The sequence below is a fragment of the Ursus maritimus genome, unplaced genomic scaffold (assembly GCF_017311325.1).
Source record: "Ursus maritimus isolate PB19 unplaced genomic scaffold, ASM1731132v1 scaffold_3, whole genome shotgun sequence".
Lineage (NCBI taxonomy): Eukaryota > Metazoa > Chordata > Mammalia > Carnivora > Ursidae > Ursus > Ursus maritimus.
In genome coordinates, this window is record NW_024425563.1 from 41,369,566 (window position 1) to 41,390,363 (window position 20,798).

Here is a 20,798-nt window from a genome sequence, read left to right on the forward strand (position 1 = left end):
GATGATGCAAAATTCCACTCAAAATCTAAGTAATACACAGGCCTAAGATTTCAGTTTCTCATAGGAAGGTTTTGTTTTTGTTTTTTTTTTACCCCAAACTTGAAAAAAACAAATACCTTATCACCTGGTAGCGATGGTAGGAGGAGTATTCCTAGTCATTGTGTGTCTGTCAGTTTGGGCTGCTATGGTAAAAATACTGTAGACTGGATAGCTTACACAGAAATTTATTTTTCACAGTTCTAGAGGCTGGGAAATCCATGATCAGGGTGCCAGCCAATTTGGTTCTTGGTGAGGGCTCTTTTCTTGATTTGCAGACAAGTGCCTTCACTATATCTTTATGAAGTGGAGAGAGAGACATCTCTCCCATGTCTCTTCGTACAGTAGCACTAGTCCCCTTCATGAGGCTCCGCCCTCATGGTCTAATTACCTCCCAAAGGTTTCACGTTCCCATGTGTCACATCGAGGATTAGAGTTTCAACACGTGTTTGGTAGGGGACATAAACATTTAGTTGGTAGCACTAAAGGGTATGGTTTTGGAAGACCCCAGCTTTATGCATGTCTTAAGTCCACTTTCTTACCTTCCATAGTCCCAAGCCCTTTTCTACTTTTGATGCAAGCCCATAGTTAAAACTTTATTCTGCAGTCCTCCTTTAAGACTACCCTAGATTTTCTCCTAATTGTTTCAGTTTTTTAAAGTCATCTGCTTTTCTCTGACACCTGGAAAATTCATTTTTTTCTTATAAGTTCACTTAGATATATTTTAAACATTTAAAAATATTTAGTAATTCAGAGAGGAAAGGTTTTCATGTTAATTTAGACCGCTGATTTTGCTGGGTGACTTACATATATACCCTTGCATGCACACACCTCCCACATACCATCTACACCCTCAGAGGAGTGGCCTGCACAAGACATCCCAAGTAACTCAGTGAGGGATTAACTTGATTGTAAAAGCAACTTTTTGGCACACAAAGCATTTAGCTGTCACTACAAGGAAATTTTTCAGGTCCAAATTTTGAAAAATCAACAGTTAAGAAGGAAAATGGGTGGCGATAGCCAAGGTGGAAGCAGGTGACTGTGTAATTTTTGAAATGTATCATTCGTATAAATTGTCAATTTTATTTAATTGTTTCATTTTATATCATGTGCATTTTAGGTGATAATTCTAAAGAGAAATAAAATTCAAAGATTGGGAGTGTCTGAACTCAACTTTTGGGTAAGGTTCAACATTTTTAACCATTTCTTCAAACTCTTTATTTCTATAAACTGAATACAGACAATATACTTTAAAAATTGAATGATTTATGGTCAATAAATCTTATCAATACCTACTCACATAGGGCGAGAAATAGCCCTTAGTAACATCTACAAGTCATTATCAAGAAATGAGTTTAGTTATTTCAACGCTACGTTCATGCCTCTCTTTACTTTTCATCTTGGGGTACCGTTCGTTACTGCCTTGCTTTCTAAATTTCTATTTGTCTTGAGTTTCTCTCTTTAGATTTACTAACCTTCTCTTCAAAATAACTGAGTCTGTAGTCCTGACCCCACTTTCCCTTTTTGTTTTTTCTACATCTGTCATCTATCTGTTCTTCTGCTTCCCAATTTAGACTATTATTTTTGTTCCTCTACCATTTTCTCTACACTCTCCCAGCCCCTTCTTATTTCAACTCAGCCACTACCTAATCTGTTTGACTTCTTCCCAAATATGCAAATGGATCGCCCATGTTACCGCTATATTTGTGTGTTTTGTTTCCAAGTAAAATAAGTATATTATTAGGTAGGCACTGCAATTACTAATTTTCATAATATTGGACAGATGACATTCCTTCTTTTTCTCTTGGTCTTTAATGAAGATGTATACCTATTAAAAATAAAACCTATATTGAAGAACTATGTGATTACATATGATGTATTAATAGGGTAAAACTGGAGAAGTTTGGTAAGATCAGGTAGATTTCTATCCAGAATGCAAAAGAACAAAATGGACAGAGTTGCCAGTTACTCACTGCTGGAGGCTTTCTCCCATCCCTAATGATGAAGATGTAGGAATATTTTGTGCACTTGAATTATTAGATGACATGGCCCTTCTAATATGTGATTTTTTTTTACTTCAGAAAAATTAGCAGTTTTTAAAAGATTAAACCAAGAAATCAATGGGAAATTCAAAGATCTTCATTTAGTAACTGAACTCAAAAGAAAGTCAAAATTTCCATTACAAACTACTGAAAAATGGCAGCAAATAGAACAGTGTCCATGGACATTTAGGGAATTTTGTCAAAGCTGTACTAAGAAGAAAATTTACTGTCTTAAGTATTTATAGTTTAGACTGTAAAGAGTAAAAAAATTAAGCTTTCAACTCAAGAATTTCAAAGAAACAAAATCTAAGGAGAAAAAAGTTGAGGTATAATTAATGTTCAGCTTAAATTTATATTTTGAAGTTGATATAATTGATATTGTCAGTCTTTTGCAAAAGGGAGAAACAAATCATGTTACTCATTTAGACAATGCAAAGGATATTTTGGCTTTTTATGCCTTTTTTTTTTTCATAAAAGACAGAAAGGAAAAGCAAAGATGTTTTGTGAACTAACACTTTTTTTTTTACTCCAAGTAATTCTTTCATGCCTGTGAAATAAAAATTATATTGTATATCTTACTCTGTATGGTATTTAGAAACCAAAGATCTCAGTGCTGAGTGTTTTCATTGCTACCACTGTGTCCTTGCTTCTAGACCCATACATATAGATACATATACACGCATACATCTAGATATTTGTATCATTGAAATTCCACAAGGGGAGGTGAAAGAGAGTGGGGCTGAAAAAATGTTGAATAAGCAATGGCTGAAGACTTCCCAAATTTGGTAAAAGACATGTATCTACAGAGTCAAGAAACTGAGTGAATCCCAAGTAGTATAAACCCAACAAAATCCATGCCAGGATATATCATAATTAAATTTTTGAAAACTAAAGACAAAAAAACCTTAAAATCAGGCAGAGAGAAATGATTTGTTACCTATAGGACAAAACTGATTTGGATTATGGTAACCTTCTCATCTGAAACTATAGAGCCTTAGGGAGATGGCATAACGTTTGTCAGATGCTGAAAGAATTGTCAACCACAAATTACATGTCCAGTGAAAGTGTCTTTTAGGAGTGTAGGGGAAATAAAAGACATTCTCAGATGAAAGAAAACTAAGAAAATTCGTTGCTAGCAGAGCAATCCTTAAAGAATAGTTAATGGAAATTCTTGAGGCAGAAGGTAAACGACCAGAAGAAATCTTAGAACATCAGAAAGAAATAAAAAACAAAAAAATGGATACATAAAGGAATAAACAGACTGTTCTTGAGTATTTCCTTTCATGTGTTTTCTCTCGGTTTATTTTGTTATACTTTAGCTAGATGTTTGAATCAAATTTTAATTTATTTTTTCTCTCATTTTTATTGATATGGGTTCTTGAGGCCATGGATTTTCTTCTGATCATTGTTTAAATGACTTTCTTCATTTCTAATATGTACTTCTCATTATCATATTTTAAAAAATTGTTTCTCTTTCACTTAAAACTTAATAGAAACTTTGCTAATTTCCAAGAGGAAGGGCCTTTTGGTTTTCTGACTTTGTTATTAATTTCTAGTTTTATTACCTCATGATGACAGAGGGTTGTTTGTAATATTTTTAGTTTATGGAACTCCTGGATGCTTTCTCTCTGACCTAATAGATGATCATTTTTTTTGTGAGTATTTTATATTTGCTTGAGATGAAGATCTATCCTTTATTAATAGGACATGTTTTGATAAATTTATTGACAAGATTTATTTTTTAATGTTTTGGTCTTTTATAGCTTTATGTATTATTTGCCCACAGACCTATCTTATATTGAAAAAGTATATTTAAGTCTTTAGGTATTAGTGTGTTTCTCTTCTTGTATGTCTAGTAACTTTATAAAGATGGTTGCAGTTCATAGATGTTCATATTTATTATATTTTCTTCATGAATTGTATCTTTTAATGTCAAAATATGTTTTATATCTAATGCTTGTTGATGTGAACCTTAGTGATTGACAGGATTGTAAATATGACTCCTTATTTGCTTTGGTCACCCTTGTCTTTGTCACCTTTTTGAATCTGTTTCAGTACCTCTTCTCTGTACAACACAGGACAGGTCTTGCTTTGTGAGAATTTAAAGATTTTTTATTAATGTCATAAATGTTACGTATATTTTCTATTTACTATTTCTCAGCATATTTCATTACATGATTCTCTTTTACTTTTAACTTTCTGTATTCAGGAAGGTTGTTTCCTCAATTATTGCATGCTTGAAACTGGTTTTCTATAATCTTTATACCTGAATGACAGATGGGCTAGATATAAAGTTCCAGGTTCCCACTTTCTTGAGTGTCTTGAAAATGCTTCTACACAGTTGACATGCTTTTATGTTTCTTTTAACATGTATGATGCAAACCAAATTCTCTTGCCCTTCTAAGTTATGTGACCTTTGTGTCTAGAAGTGTTAAGGGATTTTTCTTCATTTTTAAGTTTTACTAGGCTATAGCTTGAGGTGGTTTACCATACTGGTCAATTTCCTCAGCACATGGTGAGTCCTTTCCAAATGTAAATTCAGGTCCTTTATGTCTAGGAAGTTTTCTTGGATTGTAGTTTTTCTGTTTCAGTTACCCTAATTATAAATGTTTCCTGTCTTCTGTTTCTACCACTTTCTCTGACTCTTCTACGACCTTCTTTAATCTCATTTTTATTCTTTTGGAGTTTTGTTGTTATTGTTTCTGTCTTCAGTGCTCTTTTTGAATTTTTATTTGAATCTCTCCTCCTTTAGTTAGCTTGAGATTGTCTTCATTTTTCAATGGTTTTCTCCTTTTCTTCTATTTTCTATATTTAATAAGCACTCTCATTTTTTTTCTGGTTTTGTCCATTTCTGTTCTTAGTTTAAAAAATATTTTTTAATAAAAATTTTTTTATATCTCTGTATGCTTATTTGAGCTTACTTAATTCAACTTTTAATTCTGCATTGTAGGTGTTTTCTGCTTTGTGAGATTTTTATTCATTAGAGCAGAGATCAGCAGCTGAAATGTTTGACTCATTTTTTTTAAACTTCTTATAGAAACTATGTATTAGGTATTATAGACATCTTTCATCTAATTATTTTGTGGTTAGAGCAGATGTTTCCTAATCCAGGTGCAACCTCTTTTGCCAATGTAACAAAATGTGGTTTTATCAATTAATAATAACTTCCTTTGTTCATCTTTCAGTGACAATAGTGATTTTGTTTGCTCCCCAGTTATTTTTCTGGATACTGAATTTTCCCTTCTTGTTTCCTTTTCCACACATTCTCCTAGAGGGCTTCTCTGTTTTTCTTTTCCCTTCCTCTCTTTCCAGAATTAACGCCTTTCTGGGATCAGTATTTTTTATACTGAACCCTTGAAGTCCCTGCTCCATAGCCCATCCTCCAGTCTCCTCACACATAAGGTGGACTTTCTTTTCCTAGAGTTATTTCAGCTCAGTCTGGGGCCCCTCATTTCCCTCTCCCCTCTTGCACATGGTTTTGAGACTCCCCTCATTCTCTACAAAGGCTTAGATCAGGACTTGAGACTTAACTTTGCTGTATGAATTGTTTCTATTTACAGGTAATTTGAAGTTTGTACTGTTACCTGTTTTTTATATTTGTGGTTGCATCGTTCTACCTGTTGGATAAGTGTGGAGAGATTTGGATTTAGGCCACTATAATTTTTCTCCAGGTTATCTAGAAGTCCACATTTGTGCTCTTTCTAATCAAAGTTAACCAAAAAACAAATAAAAAACAAACAGAAACCCCTATGTAAGTTTTAGTTTCTATTTCTCTCTTTAAAATATAGCTTAAATTTTCAAATATTCCTTTCTTGAAGAGGAACTTATATAATTTTATTTCCAAAAGAGCGGTAGAAGAATTTTTTATAATTTAATCCTATTTTTTGAGAAAAAGAGTTTTCAGCTAGGAAATAATATTTGGAAACAAGCATGTAGCTCCTTTCTTCACAGAAATTGAAAAGAAACAACTTAAAAAAATTCCTTTAGAATTTGTCGAACTCTAGTGTTGTTATGTATTTTATTACAGTGTCATCTCTTTCAGTTTTTTGCCTTTAAACAAAATTTTCTAAAGGAATATCCTTTGTTAGACCTCATCGTTAATATTCTTTACATGATTAAGATTTTCCTATACCATTTGTTGATATAATTGAATATTTTAACTGGGTAATTTTTAATTTTTATACTTTTATTTTCTAGCTGATTCAAGGCTGTGCTTGGTTGTGTGGAACAATTATTTTGAAATTTCTGACATCTAAAATCTTAGGTGTTTCAGATCATGTAAGTACCTTCTAGTTAAAGCATAAAAATTCCTGTAAATATGTAGCTAGATGAAAACTTTGAAACCATCTATTTTTACCTATTTATTTTATAGAGATTGAGTGTCTTGCTCAGAGTCCTAGGGGTAGTTATTGGCTGAGTCAGTAATAAAACTGTGCAGTTCAATGATCTTTTCAACGCACTAAGAAAAATCTATGAATGAATGCTGACTTAGCCATCCAGGAAAAATATTAATAATATCTTAAGTAGTTATGTGGTCGTATTTCAGTTAAAATACAAATAGAGGCATTTGGCTGGCTCAGTCTGTAGAGTGTGTGACTCTTGTTGGGGTCATGGGTTCGAACCCCATGTTGGGTGTATAAATTACTTTAAAATCTTAAAAAAATCATCTGTTTAAAATAATAAGGTATTCATTTATTGCGAATGTTAACATATGAGCAGTCTGTACTCAGCTTTGAAATATAAAACTCTCACAATCTCAATGTAGTTTTATACACATATAATTACAGACTAAACTTAAGATGTGATTTGATATTTTTAAAACTTTTCTTGTAATGGAAAAGGAAAATGGGATATGTTAAAAGTTATCTACCTTTTCATCTTCTGGAAAATATATAGACCTATCCCTCATGTGTGGTGTGTGTTTGTTTTAAAGCCAATGTCTTACAGAATAGCCGTTGTCAAAGCAGAAGTCCCTATTCAGCTCATCAGTTCCGGGGAACAGAAAACAGTGCAGGCATTTATTTTTGATTCTTGACACTTAGTGTTTGGATATGAGTGTACATGAGTGTATCATACAATAATCTACTCTGAAATGTACTTCATCTCATACTATCCAATTAGGACCCCGTCTACTGCTGAAATTTCTTCACCTTTAACAAGAGATTATGACACTTACTCTCTGAAAGTTCAAGTGCTATCACTCTCCAGGAGAATTGAGCTTACATACATGTTGAGGATAAATAAAATTTCAAAATGTAAGGATATATTCACCATTATTGCTAGCTCTGCATGATGATTCATTAGGTTTATTTGTTGCTGCTGTTCTCTGGTATGTCTGACACATTTTCCTTTTTTCTTTCCTTTTTGTTCTTAACTTTTCATTCTGTAGGGGCTGTACATTTTACATTAAACTTTATTGAAGCCTCCTAAGTCATTTATTTATCTGTTAAATTGGTCTGTGGTTTTCTTTTCTGCCTTGCTCCACATTGTCACCCAGCTGATTACAAATCTTACACACACACACACACACACACACACACATACACACATCCCCTCGGTACCCTTGAGTGACTTCCTGTATGTGACAGCTGTGAGAAAGACTTGAAATGAAAGTGGTTTATTTATATTATTATCAATCATCCGGCCTAGTCCAAATTAGAAAAATAAAGTCTAAATTAACCTTGCTACTGGTAGATAAGGGGAACCATAAATAAATGAAAACCACAGACAATTGTTACATTTGATATAAAATAATTTTTGTTCCTGTAAAATAGTTTGAATTAAGGTTTACATACCAAATTTTTTTTTTGGGCCTTCTGAGAATGCAATGGAAAAATAATTGTCTCACTGACAGTAGGTAATAAATAATCAGTAGAAAATAGGAGTTCTACGTTGAGTTTGGTAGGTGGTGTTTATTTCAAAGGCCTTGGAGATCAAGTAACTAAATTATATGTAGTTGTAGTTCTTATGATGAATAGCTTTTATGTTTAATGGCTTGAATGTATGTCTGAAAAATTCAACAAGTACGAAAAATTGTAATCAGTGTATGAGGCTTTGTGACAATGACAACACATAGAAAATTGATTCATGATTTGCAGTGTGTAGTGAAAGGGTTAACGTGCGATGGTTTCCTTCTTAGTAAATGGTGATTATAAAATCTCATGATTAACTGCATGGTGGTTTCTGCCCAGTGAGCGTCGATCTTAGCTCACTCTTTATATTATCATCTCTGTTTATTTTTTCTGACCTCTTTCTTCTTTTCATTTCTTTCGGTATTTCTCTTTGTTTTCAGTTTTCTTCATAATACAGTGCATAGCAGTGTATAGTTCACTGATTTTTTTAAAAATTTTCTTTGAGGGGCATCTATGTACCGTGGATTATCTTCTTTGTAGACTTTACTAATAAAACAAATCAATTATTATTGACCATAATTCTTAGTGTAATTTTAATTTGTTTTACTTTATTTTCTTCACAGATTCGCCTGAGTGACCTAATAGCAGCCAGAATCCTAAGGTATACAGATTTTGATACCTTAATTTACACCTGTGCTCCTGAATTTGACTTCATGGAAAAAGCGGTATGAATGTTTTTTTGATTTTTTTCCTTCTCTACAGGTATGATGGTTTTTTGGCTCTTGAGTTTTTCTTTTAATCTGAAACTCACAATTTTTATTCAGAGACATCCAACTTTACCTTTTTTTTTTTTTACTTTAACTTTTACTAGTCGTACAGCATTCCTCACCTGTTTTTTTTTTGTATGTAAAATCAACAAATAATGACCTCTCTCTTAAAGAGTTATTGGTGATGATTAAATGGGATAATCCAGGCACAGTGCTAAACATACTATTTGATCCACAGTGAATTATTATTATTACAGTTCAATTACTTTTATTTATTTTTTTTAAGATTTTTTATTTATTCATTTGGGAGAAGAGAGCTAACCAGAGCACGAGCAGGGGGGCTTGATCCCAGGACCCTGGGATCATGACTGGAGCCGAAGGCAGATGCTTAACCAACTGAGTCACCCAGGTGCCCCATGTAGTTCAATTATTTTAATAATCTAGGTCACTTAGAGGTATGGGACTGCTCAGGAAAAACAAATCCAAATTCTTGTTTTGGTTTTCAGAAACTAGTTTTATTTCACTTAACATTCCAAATATTGTAAACATTTTTAACAAGATGCTGCCAAGAAAGGTGTACTACTAATCATACATTATTCTCTTATCTATCCAACCAGTCATACATTCACTCAAAAACTATTATGACTACTATTTATTTATCTGCGAGGCAGTTTGCTGTAGGACTGACTACAAAGAGGAAAATGTCTTGGTTCCTGCCTTCAAGAATTATTTAATTTAGTGACATGGTGAATCACTCCAACCATAATAATGGTTCATGAGAATTATTTAGCTGCTAATGTTTTATTGCTTACTCATATTTACAGTAATTACGTAGACTGGCTTTCTTCCTTATTTGCTCTAGTTTCACCAATGAAAATGATGGAACTTCGCATCTCAGGAAATGATAATGTAGGGTCTGGGGATCAGTAAACATAAAATTTAAGAATTGATATTATGTAAATAAAAGATAAAACCAAAAGAAAGGATAGAATAATAGACATATTTTTGATTTAATGATTTTTACTGTTAAAATCTTTGGTACATTGTATAACTTCTTATAATTTTTATTCTTGTATTAGAAGATGAAGGTTGTTAAATAAATATAATATTCATTATATATAATTTATATAAATATATATAAATGTAAATTTCATCGTGATACTCAATTTGACATAGATTTTTACTCACTTAATGTAAATTTTAATAAATGACTATTTTGAATAATTTGCTTTATTTCAGACTCCACTGAGATACACAAAGACATTATTGCTTCCAGTTGTTATGATGATTACTTATTTTATCTTTAAAAAGGTATTTTAAAAAAATTTTATCATTTGCTTTTGGGTTCAAGATAAGGACTATAATGGATTAATGCTAATAGCTCAGAATTCCATTTTATTTTTAGGATGAACCCATCCCCCCCTTAAACAAATTTCTTATTCAGCTCTCTCTTGATTTAGTATTCTATGGGTTTTTTAGGAAGCCTCATCAGAGAGGATATTCTTATTCTTTCAAAAGAAATTTATCCCGGTTACCCACTATGTACCATGAACTACATTCACAGTGTCAGTCCACTAGGGCAAATAAAAGAGGCCTGCTCCTGTCTTGGAACTTACAGACTCGGTGGGTGGGTGGGGGCATCAAGCAAATTATCACACAAATGACTAAAGAGTTACAACTGTCATAGGTGCTGTGAAAGGAAGATAACAGTTCGGTATCTTCTAAACCTAAAGCACATTCAAGGAAGTCTTGATCCATTTTAAGACATGCACAGGAGAAATTTGTACAGATGTTCTTTAAAACATTGTCTATGTGTTCACTGTTTTCCCAACAAAAGAAAATATTGTGATAGAAGAAAAAATGTTCTAAAATACCTCTGGCAGATTTTCTTGGTCTGGAAGTGTATCTGAAAGCCTAGCTAAAGACACTGGGTCTTAATTTTTAGCATTTTTTTTTTTTTTAATTTTTAGCATTTTTGAACCATCTTTATATTGTTTACAAGTTGTCTTAAGTCAGTATGTATTTTATACCTTCAAGTAGGTAGCAATAACATTTCTCTACTACTATGCCAGGTGTGATCCTGTTGAAACAAGTTTTCCTTATTTAAAGTCAAATTGCATATCTTCTCTGTATAGTTCCAGCGCCCACATTTCTCATTCCTGTGTTTTCACGTAAAACGTGAATAATTTATGAGTGAGAAAGGCATCTGCCTTTACCTCTCTGTGGTTCCCCCCTGGATCCAATTCCCTAGGGACCACTTGGAAAGAGGATAGAGGTTGTAGGAAGGAATGGGTAAACTACACAGTGTCCCCTTGGCTGCACCTAGCTCTCCACTAGCCTGTTTCTAGTCCATCATGGCTAACGGTGCTATTCTTTAAGGCTCCACTTAGAGGGGCTAGTGCAGGAATCAACTATCCAGTAGGGAGATAGCTTAACATGGGAGAAGATGATAGCTAGATCTACCATTACTATTTTTTTGTTAAATTAAGATCCACAGCTCATAAACATAGTACTGTCTCCCAAACACACCACAGCTCAAACCATGCATATGCATTAACAGGCCTATTTATTTGCTGCGTGTGCACACACACATGTGCACACAGACATGTCCCCATCCTCGCAGCCATTAAAGCTTAACACCTTTCTGTCTCTATATAAACCCCTCCTCATTGTGGCTTATTTTTTACCTCAAGAATACTTCTGATGTTCATTAACTTTTTTAATTGTGTGAAATCGCTTCTGGAACGAAAGAAGGAAAGCATACATCATACGATTTTTCTTTGAAACTACTGAATCTTAAACTCTTATAAGCCCATATATTCTATTAACTAAACCCCTGAATAGGCTTTTTGCTTGCCTAAGTGACCAGAATCTCATTTGTAAAAAATGGTCTTGAACGAATGAGGTAAGTTAAAAATTCTAAACTTAGATTTCATCTTCGAATTCAAATTTCACTATGTATTTTTTCATTTTATCTCTAAATTATAAACTACATATTATGCACAGTGTAAAACTTGAAGTTCCCTGTAAATTTTTTACTGTACCTTTAAGTTGCCTAGGATTGCAGCTAAAGACTCTTTGGCCCAGTTAAGCCCCCACATTCCCCTTCACTCCTCCCTCCCTCCCTCCCTTTCTTCCTTCCCTCCCTCCCTCTCCCCTTCCTTCCTTCCTTCCTTCCTTCCTTCCTTCCTTCCTTCCTTCCTTCAATAAAAGAGGCATTTAGAACTTCAAGAAAATATTTGCCTGAGGCAGAGATGAGATTAAAGTGTTCCTGAGCACTCTAACAATAAAAACACTTCTTTCTAGTGAGGGTGTTTATGTTAATGAATCAGAGCATTTTAAATGTCACACAATTCCTTAGAAAAGCTTAATTTATTCTATTCACAGGCTTATCGTGATACTTTATGTGTCTTATCTACAAACACTTATCTAAGGTAATTATAATTGTTCTTAAATCATACTATATTCAGTTATTAAATAACTTGTGATATCAAATGGATGTAATTGTTTTAAAGTCATACTATATTCAGTTATTAAATAATTATTATAATATCAAATGAATGTATATTAAACCACCATTTTGATTAAGAAGGGAGACATGAACCAATCTTAGATGTTCTCTTAAAAAGGACTGAATGTGCTGTACTTAGACATCTCTTTTGTGTGTTTGGACTTGTTTTGGAGATATTTCTATTTGAATTAACTCAAACTTTAAATCAATTTAGATTAATTTTAATATATGACTAGAATTTAAAGTCCATGAACAGAAGTAAGCTAACGTTTTGTTTTGGCAATCCTTTTTTTTTTTAACTGTCAGAGAAAACATAATTATTTGTTTTTCTGTGTATTCATGAAATAGTTTTTCTGCATTTATTGTTAAAACCATTTGCTGTATCACATTTTTTTTGATGGTTTAAAGACGTCACTAACTTCACTGGCATAAACATGTGAGAAAAACGTAACTCAACTCACACATTGCAACAGGACATGAGAAGTAGATTGTGAAGAAAACTTCCTTATGAGGAAAATCTTAAATTACATTTTCTACTTGTTGATATATGATTAAATTTGATGTATTAATGAGATTTATTTTTTAGGACAGTTTCAAATTTACAGAATAATTGTGAAGATAGTACAGAGAGTTTCCATGAGTCCCGTACCCCATGCTTATATTTTCAGTAAACAGTTTCATATGGTTGTTAGAAGGGCTTAATAGAACTTTATGGTTGAAATGGTTAAATACTATTTGTTGAAATCCAAATCAAAGGGCTTAATAGACCCACTTTTTACTTTGTTCTGGTCAAATGAAGCCCAGAGGAATATGCCTTGAGATTGTAAAAAGAGTGTTTTTAGAGGTCTGAGAACTATTCACATAAGGAGTGCGTGAAGGCACCTGGGATATTTCATAGAATAATAAAAGATTGAGAAGTACATGACAGCTGTCTTCAAATATTTGAGAGAGTGCAGTGTAGGAGAGGACAGACTCAAAGGGACCAAAGGGTGGAAGATATTTAGCTCAAAATAAGGAGGTGATTACATTCCTGAAAGTGACAGCCTTGTGTGTGTGTGTGTGTGTGTGTGTGTGCGCGCGCGCGCGCGCATGGGCAGAGCAATTTAAGTTACAAAATAATACATGCATATAGTAATACATACAGATGAAATAATATTTCAAGAAAAAGGCAGTGTTTCTCTCCCTCAGATCTACTCCTTTTTGGTGTTAATGTAAATGGTTTTGTATGTATCATTCTACAAAACATTTCCAAAAACAGTATTTTTATAAAAAATAGAATCAGTATTATTATTATTATGTAACTTTTTATTTTTATTTAATAACATATCTTGGGTGTCTGCCTAGATCTTCTTCACATGCTGTAGTGGTCTCCACACTTTATTGTTCATCATCACAAGTGATTGTGATTACCAAGTCCTTAGCCATTCCCACATCAGTGGGCGTTAAGGTTATATTTATCTTTTTGTCATATCCACCAATGCTAAGAGTAATGAACATATCTGTACATATTTCTTTGCATACTTATTTTAGTATTTAGAATATTTTATATGGGACTGCTAGACCATAATGTATGAATATTTATAATCTGATAAATACTGAGAACTTATGCTGAGAGTGTCCATTTTCTTGCATCTCCATGAACACCAGTATTATCAAACACTTAACACTTTCTGACAGACTAAAAAAAAAGGAACTAATTTTATCAGTCTTTACCAGTGAAGTTGTACATCTTTCAAATGTGTGTGACATATTTATATTTCTTGAACATTTGAAAATTGATGTGTGGGATATTTTATATTATAGACAGTAACCTTTTGCCTATTACATGTATGTAACATTTCTAATAGGTTGTCAGTTTATAGTTTATTAATGGTTTTTGCTTATAGAAGCTTTAAATTTCTATACAGTCACAACTATACATTTCCTGTGTTAATTTGTTGCTTAGAAACACCCACATCAAAATGATTAAATTATTTCCAAATATTTTCTTTCATGGTTTTCATTTTTTGCCAAATAAATAACGATATATTTAAAGCACCCAACACAGTGATTTGGTACAGCTACATATGAAATGATTACCACCATCAGGTTAATGAACACATCTAACACACCCGTCCCCTCACAGTTACCTTTCTGTGTGTGAGAACGCTTATAGCCACACTCTTAGCAAACTTTATATAACACGGTATTATTAACTGTAGTCACTATGCCGTTCATTAGTTCCTCTGAACTTCTTCATCTTAAAATTAAAGGTTTGTACCCTTTGATGAACATCCCCATTGGCCCCCATTACAGAACCCTAGCAACCACCATTCTATTCTGTTTCTGAGTTTGACTTTTTTCTCTTTGTTAGATTCCACGTATAAGTGATACTAAAAGTATTTTTCTTTGGCCTATTTCACATAGCATGATGCTGTCCAGGTTCATCCATGTTACCACAAATGGCAGGATTTCCTTCTTTTTATATGACTGAATAATATATATGCAGTGGAGTATTATTATACACACACGCACACACCACATATTCTTTACCCATTTGTCCGACAGACACTTATGTTGTTTCTATATCTTGACTATTGTGAATAATGCTTCAGTGAACATGGAAGTGCAGATATCACTTCAAAATATGGATTTTGATTCTTTTGGATATATTCCCAAGAATAGGATAGCTGGATCATATGGTAGTTCTATTTTTAATTTTTTGAGGACCTCTATACTGTTTTCCATAACACTGTACCAATTTACATTCCCACCAACTATGCATGAGTTTCCTTCTCTCTACATCCTCACCAACATTTGTCTTTTGTCTTTTTGATAATAGCCATTGTAATAGGAGCAAGGTGATGTCTCATTGTGGTTTTGAATTGCATTTCCTTATTAGTGATATTGAGCACATTTGCATTTTTTCTGTTCTTTGGAAAAATCTCTCTTCAGGTCCTTTGCCCATTTTTAAATCAGATTATTTATTTTTTGCCATTGAGTTGCCATTGAGTTCCTTACTTACTTTAGATATTAACCCCTTAACAGATACACAGTTTGCAAATATTTTTTTCCATTCCATAGGTTGTCTTTTCATATTGTTGATTGTTTTCTTTGCTGTGCAGAAACTTTTTAGGTGATGTTCTCCTGCTTGTTTATTTTTGCTTTTGTTGCTGTTGCTTTTGGTGTCAAATTCAAAAAATCATTGCTAAGACCCCTGTCAAAGCTTTTCCCCTGTTCTTTTTCTCATAGGAGCTTTATGGTTTGAGGTATTAAATTTAAGCCTTTCATCCACTTCAACTTAATCTTTGTGACTGGTGTAAGACAGGAGTTTAATTTCATGGTTTTGCATGTGAATATCCAGTTTTCCAGCCATCATTTATTGAAAACACTATCCTTTCCCCATTATGTGTTGCTGCCCTTATCAAAGATGAATTGACCTTATTAGCATGGGTTTATTGTTGGGCTCTCTCTTCTGTTCCATTGATCCATGTGTCTGTTTTTATTCCTGTACCATACTGTTTTGACTACTATAACTTTGTGATATAGTTTGAAATCAGGAAGTGTAATACCTGTAGCTTCATTCTGCTTCCCTAAGATCATCTTGGAAATTCAGGGTCTTCTGTGGTTCCATATGAATTTCAGGATTGTTCTTTTTATATCTGAAAAATCTCATTGGAATTTTGATAGGGATTGCATTGAATCTGTAGATTGCTTTGGCTAGTATGGATATTTTAACATATATCTTTCAAACCAAGAACATAGGATATCTTTCTATTTATTTGTGTTGTCTTCAGTTTCTTTCATCGGTGTCTTACAGTTTTGGTGTAGAGGTCTATCTTCTTCTTGATGAAATGTATTCCTAAGTGCTTTATTGTTTTTGATGCTATTAAAAATGAGATTGCTTTCTAAATTATCTGTTCAGATAGTTCATTGTGATTGCATAGAAATGCAACTGATTTTTGTGTATTGATTTTGTATTCCACAACTTTATTCATTTATTAGTTTTAACAGTTTTTTGGTGGAGTCTTTAGGGTTTTCTGCATATAAGATCATGTCATCTGCAAACATAGATAGTTTTACTTCTACTTTTATTGTTATTTTTTATTTCTTTTTCTTGCCTAATTGCCTTGATTAGGACTTTCCAGTAAAATGCTGGACAGAAATAGTAGGAGTGGGCATCCTTGTCTTTTTCCTGAACCAAGAAGAAAAGCTTTGAGATTTTTCAACACTGAGTGTGAGGTTAGCTTTGGGCTTGTCATATATTATATGCCATTATTATGTTGAGGTACATCTTTTATACCTAATTTGTTAAGAGTTCTTATCATGGAGGGGTTTTGAATTTTGTCAAATGCTTTTTCTGTGTCTACTGAGATGATCATATGGTTTTTATCTTTCATTCTTTTAATGCAGCATATCCCATTTATTGATTTGTATATATTGAAAGCATTGCAAAGATAAAAATTCCACCTGCTCATGTTACATAATCCTTTTAATATGATGTTGAATTTGGTTTCTAGTATTTGTTGAGGCTTTTCCATCTATGTTCATCAGGAATATTGGCCTACAATATTCTTTTCTTTTATCATCCTCATCTTCAATATAAGAGTAATGTTAGCCTTGTAAAATGAGGTTAAACATGTCCTTTCCTCTTAAATCTGTTGGAAAAATTTGAGAAAGATTAGCATTAATTCTTGTTTAAATGTTTGGTAGAATTCTCTAGTGAAGTCATCTGGTCCTCCACTTTTTTGTTGTTGTTGAGAGATTTTTGATTACTGATTCAATCTCCTTACTAGTTGTGTTTTTTTTTTTCCTTAAGATTTTATTTATTTATTTTTGAGAAAGAGAGTAGCAGCAGGGGCGGGGAGGAGCAGAGGGAGAAGGATAAGCAGACTGTGCTGAGTGCAGAGCCTGATGCAGGGCTCAGTTCCACGGACCTGAGATCTTGAGATGAGCCAAAATCAAGAGTTAAATGCTTGATCCACTGAGCCACCAGATGCTCCTCCTTACTAGTTTTAAGTCTACTTGTATTTTCTATTTCTTCGTGATTCAGTCTTGGTAGGGTGTACATTTTTGGGAATATGTCCTTTCTTCAGGGTATCCACTTGTTGGTGTATAATTATTCATAATAGTCTCTGATGACCCTTTGTATTTTTGTGATATCAGTTGTAACATTCCCTCTTTCATTTATGATTTTATTTATTTAAATCTTTTTTTCTCAGTCCAACTAAAGGCTTATCATTTTTGTTTATATTTTCAAAAAACTAGCTCTTAGTTTCATTGATGTTTTCTATGGTTTCTTGTCTGTTTCATTTATTTCTCTTATGATCTCTGTTTCTTCTTTCCTTTTACTAACGTTGGGCTTAGTTTTTTCTTCTTCCAGTTCCTTGAAGTGTATAGTTGTTTATTTGAAATCTTTTTTTCTTAATGTAAGCATTTATCACCTAAAATCCCCTCTTAGAATTTTGCACCATCCTATAAGTTTTGTTATGGTGTGTTTTTATTTTCATTTGTTTCAAGATATTTTTTATTTCCTTTTGATTTCTTCTTTGACTCATCAGTTGTTTAGGATTAGATTGTTTAATTTCCATGTATTGAATGAATAACTTTTTTCATCCCTTCACTTTCCCCTTAATGTGTCCTTAAAGCTAAAATGAGTTTCTTGTAGGCAGCACATAATTGTCTTGTTTTTTTATTCATTTAGCCATCTCCGTCTTTTGGTGGGAGAATTAAATCCATTTATACTTAAGATAGTTACTGATAGTTAAGGGCTTGTTTTGCCACCTAGGTGTTTCCTGTTTCATAGTTCCTTTCTTCCTCTCATGCTGTCTTCCTTTTCTATGGTGATACACTTTGTTTCCTTTCTCTTAATCTTTTGTGTATCTACTGTAGTTTTTTGCTTTGTGGTTATCCTGAGGCTTACATAATACATCTTGTAACAGTCTATTTTCAGCTGATAAAAACTTCAATCACAAAAAAAAATTCTGCCTTTTACTTACTACCCCCTCCATTTCTATGTTTTTGATGTTACGATTTATATCTTTTTATATCGGCATCCTTTAACAAATTATTGTGCTATATTTGTTTTAAAATACTTTTTTTTTACTTTTATATTAGATTTCAGTGATTTACACATCACTAGTATGACATTAGAGTATTTCTAATTTGACTGTATAGTTAACTTTATGGTGAGTTTTATACATTCATCTGTGTTTAGGTTACTGATTAGCATTCTTTCATTTTAGCATGAATAACTCCCTTTAGCATTTCTTGTAAGGCAACTAGTGGTAATGAATTCCCTCAGCTTTTTTTGTTTGAGAAAGTTATTCTTTCATTTCATCTGAAGGACAGCTTTGCTGGGTGAAGTATTCGTAATTGGAAGATCTTTTAATTTGAGCATTTTTTTGAATATATCATCCCATCCTCTCTTGACCTTCAAGGTTTCTACTGAGAAGTGTGTTAATAGCCTTACAGGGGTTCCCTTATATGAGATAATTTGCTGCTTTGACAGATCATTCTTTGTCTTTGGTTTTGACAGTTTCATTATAATGTGTAGTGAATTTTGGGGGATTAAATTTGTCTTGGTACCTATGAGGCTCATGTACTTGGATATCCATACCTGTCTCCAGATTTGGCAGATTTTCAGCTGATCTTAAATAAGATTTCTGCCCTTTTCCTCTCTCTTCCCCTTCTTAGATGGCCATAATGTAAATATTGTTTCTCCTGATGGTGTTTCGTAGTTCACCTAAGCTTTTTTCACTCCTTTTCGTTCTTTTTCCTTTTCTCTTCTCACTGGATAATTTCAAATTATCAGTCTTCAAGTCCCCAGATTCTTTCTTCTGCTTGATCAGGTCTGCTGTTGATGCCGTATTTGCATTTTTCATTTTCATTCATTGTATTCTTTACCTCTAGAATTTGTCTGGTTCTTTTTTTATAACTTCTAGCTCATTATTAAACTTATTTTGCTCGTAGATTGTTTTCCTGATTTTATTGTGTTGTCTACATTCTCTGTGGTTCACTGATCTTTCCTAAAACAATTATTTTGAATTGCTTGGCAATTCACAGATCTCTATTTCTGTGGGGTCAGTTACTGGAAAATGATTATGTTCCTTTGGTTGTGTCATGCTTCCTTGATTTTTTGTTTCTTGTAACCTTTCATTGATGTCTTCACATTTAATGGAGCAATCACCTCTTTCCGACTTTAGGAACTGGTTTTGTTGAGGAAAGACATTCACCTGCAGGTGGGTGTATGGAGCCAGCTGGGTAAGGTGTGCTGTTTCCATTCCTGGGGAAAGGCTCAGCAGTGTAGTATCTGTGCAACTTTATCAGCTGAGGTTAGCATCAATGAAGATTGCAGGGGTCCTCAACGACCAAGGCTGTGGGTATCAGTAATGGTGGTGACCTGTTAGGATCTGCAGTGGTGAAGCTGCTGGGGACCACCCAAACTTCTTTCCCCCATGGAGCATGTCACGGTCAATGGGATCCCCCTTGGCACTGGGTTCATCTTTTGGATGCCCTTGTGGTAGTGGTGACAGTGTTTTTTGATACTTGGGTACCCACGGAACAACCGTGGGGATTGGAATTCATGTGCTAGCAGAGCCGTGGCAGCTCTGGGGTCCGACAGCTCTGGGGTCCAGGAGCACCGGCTAGCCCACGGCAGTGCTGGGTCTGGGTCCTGAGACCTCAGCGTCCATGGAGCAGGCACAGAGGCAGGGACGGCAGCACAGGCACTCGTGGAACAGCAGTGGCTTCAGGGTGTGGGGCACTGGCTGGCCCACAGGCGGACAGTGTGGGGACATGGGTATGCGTCAAGTGGCCACAAAGCTGGAGTCTGGGGTGCCGGCAGTCATAGTAACAGTGGGTTTGGGGTTCCAGCTAGCCTGCAGTGGCATTGGTGTCTGTGGAGCAGCTGCAACGGTTAGAAATGCCAGCATATGCAGAGCAGCCCTGTCTCTCCATCTGACGTGCAGGGGCCTGTGTGTGGGGTTGTTGGGGACTGGCAGCCCTGGTTCCAGGGTGGTGCCCCCGCAGCTCCAACTTGGGGGTAGTGTCCCCATGTCTTCTTCCCGAGGGTTGCTGGGTGCTTTTGTATTTGAAAAACACCTTTTGCCTTCATGTTAAGTTAATGGTTTGGTTAATAGGTATTTCTGGGGGGTTTTCAGCATTTTATAGATAATTATTATTATCTAGCATTGAGCATTACAAATGAGAAATTTTATATAAAGTTTTGCTCTCTGGAAATGTATGGAGTTTGAGATATGCATGTGCCTATGTATGCATGAGTGTGTGTATTTTCTATGTTTGTTAATTCATGGGACATTTTAATCTGAACATTCACATCTTCCTTTACCTCAGAGAATTGTTGGTTCTCTTAATCTTTTGCTTTAGCCTCTCTTTTTCGAACATCTATTATTGCTCTTTATCAGTTTATTTCATTTGTGTATTTGCAGATTTGGTTGTGCATTTACATTTTAAATTAGCTACTAGATTTATTTGCATCGGCAGTTATTGTCAGGGCCTGTCCTCCCTCACACACAGCAGCTCACCACAGAATCCTGTGGTGACCAGTACATTTCAAGACAGGTGGGAACCCCCCACCCCCACCCCCGCC

General features: G+C 34.2%; 1 protein-coding gene across 1 annotated transcript in view; it reads left to right on the forward strand.

Moving 5' to 3' along the window:
- DPY19L2 (dpy-19 like 2) overlaps window positions 1-20,798 on the forward strand; it is an 83,835-nt gene that overhangs the window by 41,815 nt on the left and 21,222 nt on the right. The window contains exons 12-16 of the mRNA XM_040644110.1: window positions 1,157-1,216; window positions 6,276-6,356; window positions 8,554-8,655; window positions 9,937-10,008; window positions 12,085-12,131. Coding sequence (XP_040500044.1) covers window positions 1,157-1,216; window positions 6,276-6,356; window positions 8,554-8,655; window positions 9,937-10,008; window positions 12,085-12,131 — 362 coding nt within the window. The remainder of the gene's footprint in view (window positions 1-1,156; window positions 1,217-6,275; window positions 6,357-8,553; window positions 8,656-9,936; window positions 10,009-12,084; window positions 12,132-20,798) is intronic.